The sequence below is a fragment of the Eptatretus burgeri genome, chromosome 5, assembly GCF_056783735.1.
Source record: "Eptatretus burgeri isolate ZD-2024b chromosome 5, Ebu_testis_v1, whole genome shotgun sequence".
Lineage (NCBI taxonomy): Eukaryota > Metazoa > Chordata > Myxini > Myxiniformes > Myxinidae > Eptatretus > Eptatretus burgeri.
This window is the reverse complement of record NC_140965.1, coordinates 79642909-79655408: the sequence shown is the minus strand read 5'-3', so window position 1 is coordinate 79655408 and position 12500 is coordinate 79642909. Positions and strand designations below refer to the sequence as shown.

The following is a 12500-nucleotide window of genomic DNA, read 5'->3' as shown; positions in this document are numbered from 1 at the left end:
TCTCCAAGCATGAATGGTGGATGTTAAAGGTCCAACAGGGTCCTTCGTGAAAAGTCGACGAGTTATCGCCGGCACCATGAACAAATTACAAATTCCTGCCTGAACCTACAAAAGGTGTCACATCATCTGTACAACTGCACCCTCAGTCAATGATGCTACTCACAGTCATGACCTGTATTTGAAAGAATAGGACGAAGAAGATAGAGGATTCTTTTTTGAGAGTCGGAAAGAACATTGAAGAAGATTAGGAATAGTACTGTGCACATTATTATTTGGGGGTACTCCAGCCTTGATAGGGAGAGGAGACGAGACAAGATGATCACATTAAGAGCCACACAGTGACAATAAGTGTAGAAGAAGTCAGGAAGATCCACAATGACAACATCCCTTGTTGGGGGAGCAGAAGCAGCATGCCCAGGGTAGAGTGACGGGGGATGAATCCAAAATGATGGTCTGAGATCAGGCCAATCATTCATTTGTTTGTTAATTTATTTATGGTGTAAGGGTATTGAACACGCATTGAATCCGATGATAAACTATAGAAAAAGAAGGAGGCAGGGACAGATGGGCACAACCAGCAGGATTGATAGCCTAAACAATGAAGATTTGAAGGGGGAAAAAGAACTAAACGGAAACAGGGAAAAAGGTGCCGATGATTCTAAAAGGAAGGTTCTAGGTGTATTAAAAGCAAAATAAACATCAGGTGGAATCTGCAAATTTGGGTTTGTCCTCTGCTCGAATGAGATTGCAGTGATTCATGAGGCCAAACAGTTGTTGAGGGTCACAGCACGAGATAAACGATCCGGTGTGAACACAAAACAGATTTGCTGTAGTGATTGATTTTATCGGTTTGCTGATGAAGTGCAATATGTCGATTAATTTGCAATCTGGGAGAGAATCGAGAGGAATGCCCGATTCGATGTAAATGTCAAGTCAGAAAGAATGCTGCGAATATGTACCACAATGGTCGAGTCACAGAAGGGATGCCATGTATGACCGGAAAACTGTCTATTGTCGGAAGAGGTCATCACATGGTGAAACTAGAAGGGCACTCGGTGGAGCGCATACCTCCGCCATATAATGCCTGGTCCACGAGAACATATCGGGCCCAATACATTTTTGAAATATCATGCCATATATCGTTTTTCGCACTATCTCTCGATTGTGAAGAATCACTTTTAAAATTCCAGTAGTCGGATCTGGATCCGGAAGCTTCATCAAAATCTAATCTGTTCGTCCTTGTTACACACGCAACCTGCCGACCAAATTTCATCCGGCTCCGTCCACAATTTTTTGAAATATCCTGCACAGAGGTAGACAAACAGACAGGTAATAAGAAGACGTCATGCAGAGCACGATACTTGCAAAATCCATGAAGCAAATTTAACCTCAAAAATAATTGGTGTTTGAATTCAATGACCGAATATGAGCTCATAAAATCCTGTTCAAATTTCAAGTCAATCGGATGAAAATTGAGGATTTTAGAAATCTCACCTAAGTTGTTGACCTTTGACCTAGGTTGACCTTTTGACCTCAAAAACAATAGGCTTTTTCCTTTTGGCAAACTACATCATGTGGTGAGGTTTCATGAAGATAGTTTTTAAATTGTGACCTGTAGGTGAAAAACAGATAGACAGATAGACAGACAGAATACCAAAATCGACTGACCAATACACTTGAAAAATTTTCGATTTTCAAGTAACGGACAAACAAACAGACAGGGAGGGGGTGAAACCATAACTTCCTTCCCCTTTTGGTGGTGGAGGTAACTAGGTAGGCACTTGGTGGAGCGCATACCTCCACCACCCAATGCCTGATCCACGAGAACATAGAGCCCAATAACTGTTTGAGATATAGTGCTCGATAACGTTTTTGGCCCTATCTCTCAATGGCAAAGAATCACTTTCAAATTAAATAATTATCGTATCCGGATCCAGATTCAGATCTTCACCGGAAACGAATCAATTCGTCCTTGTCACACTTCCAACACGTCCATCACGTTTCGTCCCAATCCGTCGACAACTTCTTGAGATATGCTATATATCGGTTTAGCCCCATCTTTCAACGGTGAAGAATGACAAAAAAAATTTCGTATCTGTATCCGGATCTTCACTAAAATGTAATGAGTTCTTCTTTGTCACACACCCAACCTGTCCACCAAATTCCATCCGAATCCATGACAACTTTTTGAGATATCCTGCACACAAACAGACAGACAGAAAGGGGGTGAAAACATAACTTCCTTCACCTTTGGTGGCGGAGGTTAACAATCAAAGAACGACGTCAACAAACTGAGAATGGCAGGAAATGAATCGAAACAAGAGAGACTTCTGAAGTTAAAGATTGGTTTTTATGTGCTGTTTTAGGACCGACACCAACAAGACCCAAGAGCGGACCTCAAAACAAAGGTCTTTAACAGGGACAACGATTCTGGACTCATTTTTGAGGTGAAAAATTAATCCAGATGATTTTATGGCTTTGCTTGCGCTGTACTGGACTCCATCCCTAATCAAAGGTTCAACGAGTAAAATACTCAAACGGTGAATTCCAATTTGAGAAAATGGACCTGGTCTGACAACACAACGTAGAGGTGATTCCATTCTTTTGTATGTGACACATGGACGTGCAGGTTTACATCAATGCTGGGAGTGCGGATGTACGGTTGATGCAGTGCCCCTTGTACATTGGAGGAGCAGTTTATAATTAGTTCACCAGGTGCCATCGATAACTCGCCTACTCTTCAGGAAGGACACTGTGGTATATTTAACGTCCACCAACTAACGCGAGCAGATGGGAAACGTCCATCTGAGAGATGGCACACACATCAATGCCTCGCCCTGCCTGCGAAACACCATGATGACAGTGTATAACTGGGCCCAGATTCATCTGCAGGTTGGATGGCTCTGAGGTGAGTGCTGATATCTCGAGGTTATCCGACCATATGCATTGTTGTGATGAAATAATGTAATGTAATAATAGGCTGGCAGGATTGCGCAAAGGTACATTACTCATGTTTGAGCTGTCTAAAGGCCGTGTCACACCTTGACGATTTAGCCAGCGTATGCCGACGTATGAAAAATTTGTCTAAAACGCTGGCACACGTCGAATATGTATGGGTAAGTTTTGTATACGTTAAGAGCATGCTGGCATACGTCATAGTACGCTGGCTAAAACGTCATTGTACGCTGAGCTCGTCGACAAATTTTAACCTGCTTGAAATTTTTCGCCGTATGCCAGCGTATGACTCACACTTTCCGCATAACGTTGGCATAAGTTGTAGGCACGATATGCGATCGTTGACACACGTCGACACACGTTACTTGTAAGTTACTCATAAGTCGAAACACGTCGAGGTAATGTTTAGCGTCAGTGTTCCAGACTCCCTGGTTTTTTTTTTTTTTTTCGGTATGACGGTGATGTTGACACTCGATTTCTAGTGCGGTTATGATTTAAATCGTTACACCGTCATGCCGAAGAAAAAAAAAAAACCAGGGAGTCTGAAACACTGACGGGTTCCTCCTGTGAAGCCCATTTTTATATATAAAAAAAATTCCCCTAAACGTTGCCAATACGCCATTACACGGTAGCTGTAAGTTAGAAACACATTCAGTAAGTTCTGTGGTCGTCCGGAAGACGTCAATCAAATATGTCTACATACGTGAATATGCGTTGGAGACACGTTACTCATAGGTTCAAAGCACGTTACTCATAGGTTAAAAATTAAGTTTTGGGTATGCTAAACATTACCTCGACGTGTTTCGACTTATGAGTAACTTACAAGTAACGTGTGTCGACGTGTGTCAACGATCGCGTAACATGCCTACAACTTATGGCCAGCGTATGCGGAACGTGTGAGTCATACGCTGGCATACGTCGAAAAATTTTCAACATGCTGAAAATTTGTCGACGTACTCGGCGTACTACGACGTATGCCAGCGTGCTTCAGCGTGCTCTTAACGTATACAAAACTTACCCATAACGTATTCGACGTGTGCCAGCATATTCGGTAAATTTTTCATACGTCGGCATACGCTTGCTAAAACGTCAAGGTGTGACAGCAGCTTGACACTTCGATGTCTAGTGCGGTTATGATTTGAATCGTCAAGCCGCAGCCTATTAATAGCCTACGCCACGTGATCGTCGGCGATACGCTGCCGCGCTATGCACAAGTTAGACTATCGTTGGGCATAGGTTATGAACGCCGACAACACGCTAAGCATTCGTTGCTATAAGTTATCTATATGTTATCGAAACGTTCTGTGTACGTCACTAATACATTATGCATACGTTCACCTCGTTATGAAAACGCCGAAAACTGGAAAAAAAACATCAATACTTCAGCGTATGCCAGCGTTTTACATACATTTTGATACGTTGCCATACGCTGGCTAAAACGTCAAGTGTGACAGGGGCCTAATTTGGGTTTGATTCCCATCTCAACTATAAACTATGACCCTGGTGTTTGGAAGGCAGTCACATCAATGATCACACTGTCCCTCAGATTGGTATTAGATGGGATATCCATCTGTCAGCATGCTTGGTGTTAGCTTAATGGTTAGGGTGGTGGGCTTGTGACTCCAGGATCCTGAGTTCACATCACACTCAGCTGTTGAATTAATACCCAGTGGGTTTGACTCTGCCTGTCATTCTTCTGAGGTTGGCAAAATGAGTACCAGCTTGCTGGTGTACTGTGTCAGAGTGGTGACCCGTCCAGGAATGTGCCCAATAGCCAAGGAGACTGCTTCGGCAGCACCAATGCTCTGCACAGAGAATGGTCCCATGTGCCATGGTACCTTTCGGAAAGAGTTGGTGAGTTGTTTCTTAAAGACCATAAAAAAACCATCCAGTGTATATCCTTGGCCAGGAATCTGCTTCAGCATTCCCTGACTCTTTGTTAAGATCCATGGGGTTAATACAACAGAATTTAACTCAATAACAACTCATTATCTGTAATCACGAAACAATCACCAAGGGTAAGCCTACTTTGGGTTATCCTTAGTGATCACTCACGATCCAATGATGGCCATATTTTTTTCGGACCGTCATATGACCTTGACCTTTAACATTTAGGGATAGTGTGTAGATAAAGAAAATGTATCCACATCTATAATTAATCTATTGATAAAACTCAACATCATGAAAATCATCGGAAAATTATTCAAGTTATGATTAAAAAGGTGTTTTTCGTTAATTCGGTCACAATCTGAAAAAATAGGTCAAGGAGACGAAACAAATATCAGTTCCACAATTTCAGTACAGGTATACTATATTATGATGCATGAACACCTTGGAAGGCCAAGCAGTCTTTGAGATTCCGTACTGGTAAAATTGAGCAATGACAAAAAAAAAAAAACCGTGTTTTTTCTTTTTTTCCCCCAGACCGCCATTTGACCTTGACCTTCAACTCAGAGGGGCATGATGTCAATTAAACATAATCAAATGGAAGACCAAGAAGGAATCCCAAGAAGTAAAGAGCAAAATGGACTCATCAAGAGGAACCTGGATAGGATTCAGGTTTCAGCCGCTACTCCACTACTCTCAAACCCATCCAGGCTCAGCCAAGTGGGCGTTGCAGAAAAATTTCTGCAAGAATTCACTTCTCCTTCGAGAGATAGATAATGAAAGAGAAGAATAGAGAGTAAAAGAGATGAAAGGGAAGAAAAAGCAAGAATTAGAATGAATAAAGAGAATTGCGGAAGAAAAAAAAACATTAGAAAGAAATGCGAAAGGAACAAAGAACAAAGATGTCGGGAAAAACCCGGGAAGATCGATTTCAGCAGGTACTCCCCAGGTTCAAACGCAGCAACATGTACAAGCTACCAGGGGTCCGTCATCAGTGAAGCACAGTCCACACAGCATCGAGATATGGTACAAACATAATCATGCACCTTGCTCTTGGCTATCTGGGGAGAGAGCAATTTTGTTCAGATTCGACAAACTTTCGTCGAGTTAGGCAGAAAAATGTTAAAATGTCCATAATTAGGTCATGGCCTTAAAATTAGGTTTTTGTTGATGTCGTTGATGAATCGTTGATCAACATCAACACGTTGATGAATCACCCTGCCTGTGAAACACCAGGATGACAGTTTATAGCTGCGTCGCCATTCAAATCCAGGCTAGGCACATTATGTATGAATTATAGTACATTACGGTCAAAAATAATTATGTCAACCCACATACTTTATATTCACATACATTCAATCATCATCATCAACAACAATTTTCAGTCCAATTCTGGATGAAAGCCTCAGCAGGTTGATGTCATGTTGTTCTGTTTCTTGCTTTGTCGTTCCAATTGACTCTTCCCCAATATTTGTCTATTTCATCCCTCCATCTTCGGTGCGGCCTTCCCCTGTTCGTTTTACCATCCCTCGGTCTCCATGTTGTTAATATTGTTTTCCACCTGTTATCTGACCTTCTGCTAATGCGTCGTCCTGCCCATCTCCTGAGTTTGGTTATTTCCAAAATATCCTGAGTTTTTGGTTTGTTCTCCGATCCATTTATTTGTCTTTCTATCCTTGCATGCAATACCGAACATATTTCTTTCTACATTGTGTTGTGCTGCTGTAAACCTTTTCTCCATTTTTATTGTTAGCTCCCAGGTATCTGCCCCATACATGAGAGTTGTAATAATCCACTGATTGAAAACTTTCCTTTTCACACATATTGGTAAGCTACCTCTCATGATGTTACTGCGTTTTCCATATTGCCTCCATCCAAGTTTGACTCTTCTCTTTATTTCTTGTTCTTGATTATTTTCCTTGAGGCTAAAACTTTGCCCTTGGTGTATGTACAGTATTCTTCCACTTCTTCTATTTGGTTTCCATTTATGATTATTTCTCCATGAGGTACAGCGGGGTTTACTAATTTTTGTTTCTGACATGTTCATCTTCAGCCCACACTTCATCCGAGCTTCAGCAAGTTCCCCGAGCATGGTTTCAATTTTCTCTTCGCTTTCTTCGATAACAACAATGTTTTCTGAAAATCTTTGATGGTTAAACTTTTCTCCATAATCTTCCCACTGAAGCGATCGAAATATATACTCCATACAGGCAGTGAATAATTTAGGAGAGATCATGTCGCCTTGTCTTCCTCCTTATTTGATGTTGATTATTTTTCCACTTTCTTTGTGCAGCATCACTGTAGTTGTGCATTCTGTGCAAATATATTTCAGTAACTCAATGTATTTCCCCTTTTGCACTCCTTGTTGATATGTTTCTGGAGTCAAATGCCATCTCATAATCTACTAATGCCATGCGGAGAGGTTTATTATATTCCTGACATTTTTCCTTCGCTCAGTTGATCGATGCTGTATACTATGTGGTCTATGGTGGAATATCCACTTCTTGCTCTCTTGGTTAGTTGCTTTCTGGAATGCCTCAAATTCGATTGGTCAGGACCCTTTGTGAAAAGTATATATATATATGTATATACATTTTTTGAGTAGGCTGATTGGACGGTAGTTATTAAGATCTCGGTTGTCTCCCTTTTTGCAGTGGATAATCATGTTGCCTTCTTTCCATTGCTTGGGAACTGTCCCCAGTCTTAAGCAAGCTGATATTGTTTTGCAAGCTGTTGTGTGATTGTTTATTTTCTTTCTACAAGTGTGTCTATTAATATTGTTTTTCACATTATTGATGCAAAAAAAAAAAATCCGAATGTCCCAGCTGGCTACACGGTCGGTACAGCTCGGCATTTTGGAAATTATGAGTGTAGGAAGAAAAGAAAGAAGAAAAAACCACCAAAATGGTGGTTTAGTACTCCTCGGTGTCTAATAAACTCCATGGTACCCCAAAAAATTGGGGACTAATTGAAGAAACAAACCCGACAACAGGTATGAGCCTCCCCCTATCCTGTAGGGGGAGGCTTACTCAACAAGAGTAGTTGTCCATATTTTGTTTCATCTTAATCTGAAACATTGAAACGGTTATTATGATTGGAATGTTTTGAAGATTCTCTCACTTAGGGAGCCTTGTGAGTGGAGGAGGCCAATGGGCCAACCACGTGCCTCATGGTTGCAGCAGGTTTATCAGGATCTTAAGGAGATGGGGATGGGCCAGACATCTGCCTGGAGGATGGCCAGACGGAGGACCAGCAGAAAGTGGATGCAGCGACGCGCCACTCCGGAGCATGCTCCCATACCTGAACTGACCTGATGCTTATTTATTATAAATGTTTGTATGGGTTAAGGGTAAAACTGTCACATAATATCGAAGAAAATTCAGATCTCATTCAGATAGACTCACCACAAAGAGCTTCTTTAGAGTGTGGCAGCAAGAGGTCATGAGGTCTGCTGGGAGATCCACATCCAAGGCTTGGATCGAGCTGTGCCAGACAGCTTGAACTGTAAGGTTTTGGAAAACGGGTATTCTTGGTCTCAGTCTGAAAAACATTAAAAAAACAATAAAGCTCCAGCCTTAACGGACACTCAGGGACGTAAACACCATAAACTCGGTATGAGGCAAACTGATGGAGCACGGATTAAAGACTCCACGGGCCAGGAACAGTTAATGGTCTTACTTTTGACTTATCCTCGTAACAATCCGACGAGACTTCCCAATCAAACTCATTCAAGTAATGAAGGACCAGTATTTAACGTCCCTCAGAGGGATGGTGTGCACATTTAACAAACAAATTTACAAAAGCCGACATTTATATTTCTTACCAATAACTCCAGCAATATTTTTTGTGTACATGATTGAAGCTTATGCCTGGTGTTGGTGTAATGGTTCGGGTGGTGCGCTTGGGATCGTAGGATCCTGAGTTCAAATCCTTCTAGGCTGTTGAATTACTATCAGGTGGGGCTGAGTCTGCCTGTCATCCTTCCGAGGTCGGCAAAATGAGTGACAGCTTGCTGGTATCCTGCGTCGGAGTGGCGACCCATCCAGGATTGTTCCCAATAGCCAAGGAGACTGCTTAGGCAGCACCGACGCTCTGCACAGAGTATGGTCCCAATCTCCTCTCCTCGTCCTTCACCATTGAGAGATGGGGCTAAAAACGATATTTCATGACATCTCAAAAAGTTGAGGGTGGATTCGGATGAAACTTGGTGGACAGGTTGGGTGTGTGACGAGGACTAATTGATTTGATGTTGGTGAAGATCTGAATCTGGACCCGGATTCAAGAATTTTTCAGGTGATTCTTCACCAATGAGAGATGGGGCCAAATACTAAGTGTAGCATGTTATCGCTAAAAGTTGTGCATGACTTGTGACAAAACGAGGTGGAAGAGTTGGTTCGGTGACAAGAACAAGCCGATTCGGTTTTGGTTAAGGTCCGGATTCAGATCCGGCCTATCAGTGGCATACAAAATGTGAACTATTCAGCCTGGCGGAGGTATGTTCTCTACGGAGTGCCATTCCGTTTAGCCAAGTTGTCACTCTATGAGTGATTTTTCATTTCTTTGTTTGCTTGTTTTGCATACATGATCGCGGCTTGTGAAACAGCTAGAGCAGAATGCAAGGGAACAAGATGCAAAGGGGGAAACACCAACAGCAGAGTAGAAGTGAGAGCGAGTGTAAGATCAAGGGGAGAGACAGAGGACGCATGATGGGGTGAACAAGCTACACGCAAGCTGAATGAAACAGCAAGAAGAGAAAAGGGAAGGAGGGGATGAAACAGAAAAGGAACAAAACAATCAAAATCTAACAAACTAAAAGAGGTGAGAGAGGGGAATTTTGGTTTTTTTTTTAACAATAACCTGGGAAAAGAGAGTGCTTGAGAATGGGGTCATTTATGTAGAAGAGATCATGATTCATGAATAATGGTTGGGGGATGACTTGACGTAGTGGAGAACAGCTGTATTGAAGCCCCGGAGGGAAGAATGTGAGTAAACAGACTGGGGAAGTTGTTTTGTTCATTCAGTGGTTTGTGTTGCGATTAAAAACAGAAATGCATACATGTCATTAGAATGCAGTGAATGTATGTGCTGAAGAAGCAGTTTCTTGTTTGCGGTTATGCTGGATAGTGTGCCATTGCTATCCCAGCAGTGAGTTATGGCAGCAATTTGGAAATTGTTCCAAGTGCTCACCTACTCTTCACGAAGATACTATGGGTTATTTAACGTCCATCAAATAATGTTGGCAGACGGGACACCCAGTTTAACGTCCATCCGAAAGACGACACACACACACACACACGTTGATGAATCACCCTGCCTGTGAAACACCAGGATGACAGTTTATAGCTGCGTCGCCATTCAAATCCAGGCTAGGCACATTATGTATGTATGTGTATATCTGTGTGTATGCATGTGTGTGTTTGTATGTATGTGTATTTATGTTATGTATGTATGTATTTCAGTATGGTTAAGAAAAAGCAACATATGCATGGGTTAACAAGACATGTGGACCACCCTGTGCTGGCGAATCATATGCATGTGTACATGTGGACCACATGCTGCCTGATGTGTCAACCATCTCTCTCCCATCCACCAAGCCTGACTAATTGGTATTAAAACAAAAAAAAGTATAAATTTTTACCAACAGGACTTATCTGCATCGTGGATGGAATAAATGGTCCAGTATGGCCACATCACGTGCTACTTGTGCAACCAAAACGCTGAAATGTTCACAACTTTACCACAACAGTGTTACAACCTCACAAAATGTTTTGTGACATTTTAACATCATGACTTGTAAACATGAAGAAACCAAAGCAAGTGCCACGATAATGGTGCTCACAACAAACTGAATTATTTAATACATCCTTACCGCCCCCTACCGACATGCTTATAGTACATTGTATTATACAAAAAATAACCACCTCCACCACCGAAGGTGAAGGTGATTATGTTTTCACCTCTCCCTGTGTGCTTGTTACTTGCAAAATCGAAGATTTTTCAAAAATATCGGTAAGAGTCAATTTTGTTATTCTGTCTGTTTGTCGCCTACAGGTCACAATTTTAAACCGATCTTCACGAAACTTCACCACATAGGAGAGTGTTATCAGGAAGAAGTCTAATGTTTTTTGAGGTCAAAAGGTCAAAAGGTCAACATAGGCCCAAGGTCAACAACTAAGGAGGTATTTTCTAGAATCCTCAATTTTCATCCGATTGACTTGAAATTTGAAGATGATTAATATTTCAGGTCACTGAATTCAGCCACCAATTATTTGAGGTCAACATTGATCAAAAGGTCAACAAAGGCCCAAGGTCAACAACTAAGGTGGTATTTCTAAAATCCTTAATTTTCAACCCATTGACTTGAAATATGAAGAGGATTTATATTTCATGTCAATTAATTCAACCAGCAAATTCTATTTGAGGTCAAAATCGACCAAAAGGTCAACATCGGCCAAAGGTCAACAACTAAGGTGGTGTTTCTAGAATTGTCAATTTTCATCTGATTGACTTGAAATTTGAAGAGGATTTATATTTCGGGTCACTAAATTCAACCATCAATAATTTTGGAGGTCCACATAGGCCAAAAGGTCAACATAGGCCAAAATTCTAAAATTGTCAATTTTCTTCTGATTGACTTGAAATTTGAAGAGGATATGTATTTCAGGTTGCTGAATTCCACGAGCCAATTATTTTTTAAGATCAATATGGATGAAAAGGTCAACATCGGCCCAAGGTCAACAACTAAGGCGGTATTTCTAAAATCCCAATTTTCATCCGATTGACTTGAAATTTGAAGAGGATTTATATTTCGGGTCACTAAATTCAACCATCAATAATTTTGGAGGTCCACATAGGCCAAAAGGTCAACATAGGCCAAAATTCTAAAATTGTCAATTTTCTTCTGATTGACTTGAAATTTGAAGAGGATATGTATTTCAGGTTGCTGAATTCCACGAGCCAATTATTTTTGAGATCAACATGGATGAAAAGGTCAACATCGGCCTAAGGTCAAAAACTAAGGTGGTATTTCTAAAATCCCAATTTTCATCTGATTGACTTGAAATTTGAAGAGGATTTATATTTCGGGTCACTAAATTCAACTACCAATAATTTTGGAGGTCCACATAGGCCAAAAGGTCAACAAATTCTAAAATTGTCAATTTTCTTCTGATTCACTTGAGATTTGAAGAGGAGTTGCATCTGAGGTCATATAATTCAACCAGCAATTATGTTGAGGTCAAATTTGTTTTATGGATTTTGCAAGTATCGTGTTCTGCACGACGTCTTCTTCTTGTTTGTCTGTTTGCCTGTGTGCAGGATGTCTCAAAAAGTTGTGGACGGATCCGGATGTGGGCAGGTTGGTGTGTGACAAGCACGAACTGGTTAGATTTTGGTGAAGATCAGGATCAGGATCCGACTACTAGAATTTTTTGAGTGATTCTTCACCATTGGAGAGATCGGGCCAAAAATGATATGTCGCACTATATCTCAAAAATTTTGGACGGATTCGGACGAAAGTTGGTAGACACCTTGCATGTTTGATAAGGAAGAAGTGATTCAATTTTGGTGAAGATCTGAATCCGGATCCGGATCTGATAATATTTTTAAGTGATTCTTCACCATCGAGATATCAGGCTAAACTAATAAATATCACAATA

The 12500-nt window shown here is 41.1% G+C and overlaps 1 protein-coding gene across 1 annotated transcript in view; it reads right to left on the bottom strand.

Annotated features, from left to right (window-relative positions):
- The window catches only part of LOC147026778 (PH and SEC7 domain-containing protein 1-like), a 411551-nt gene that overhangs the window by 291100 nt on the left and 107951 nt on the right, over positions 1-12500 (bottom strand). The window contains exon 3 of the mRNA XM_085882586.1: positions 8247-8382. Within this exon, the coding sequence (XP_085738712.1) occupies positions 8247-8382 (136 nt within the window). The remainder of the gene's footprint in view (positions 1-8246; positions 8383-12500) is intronic.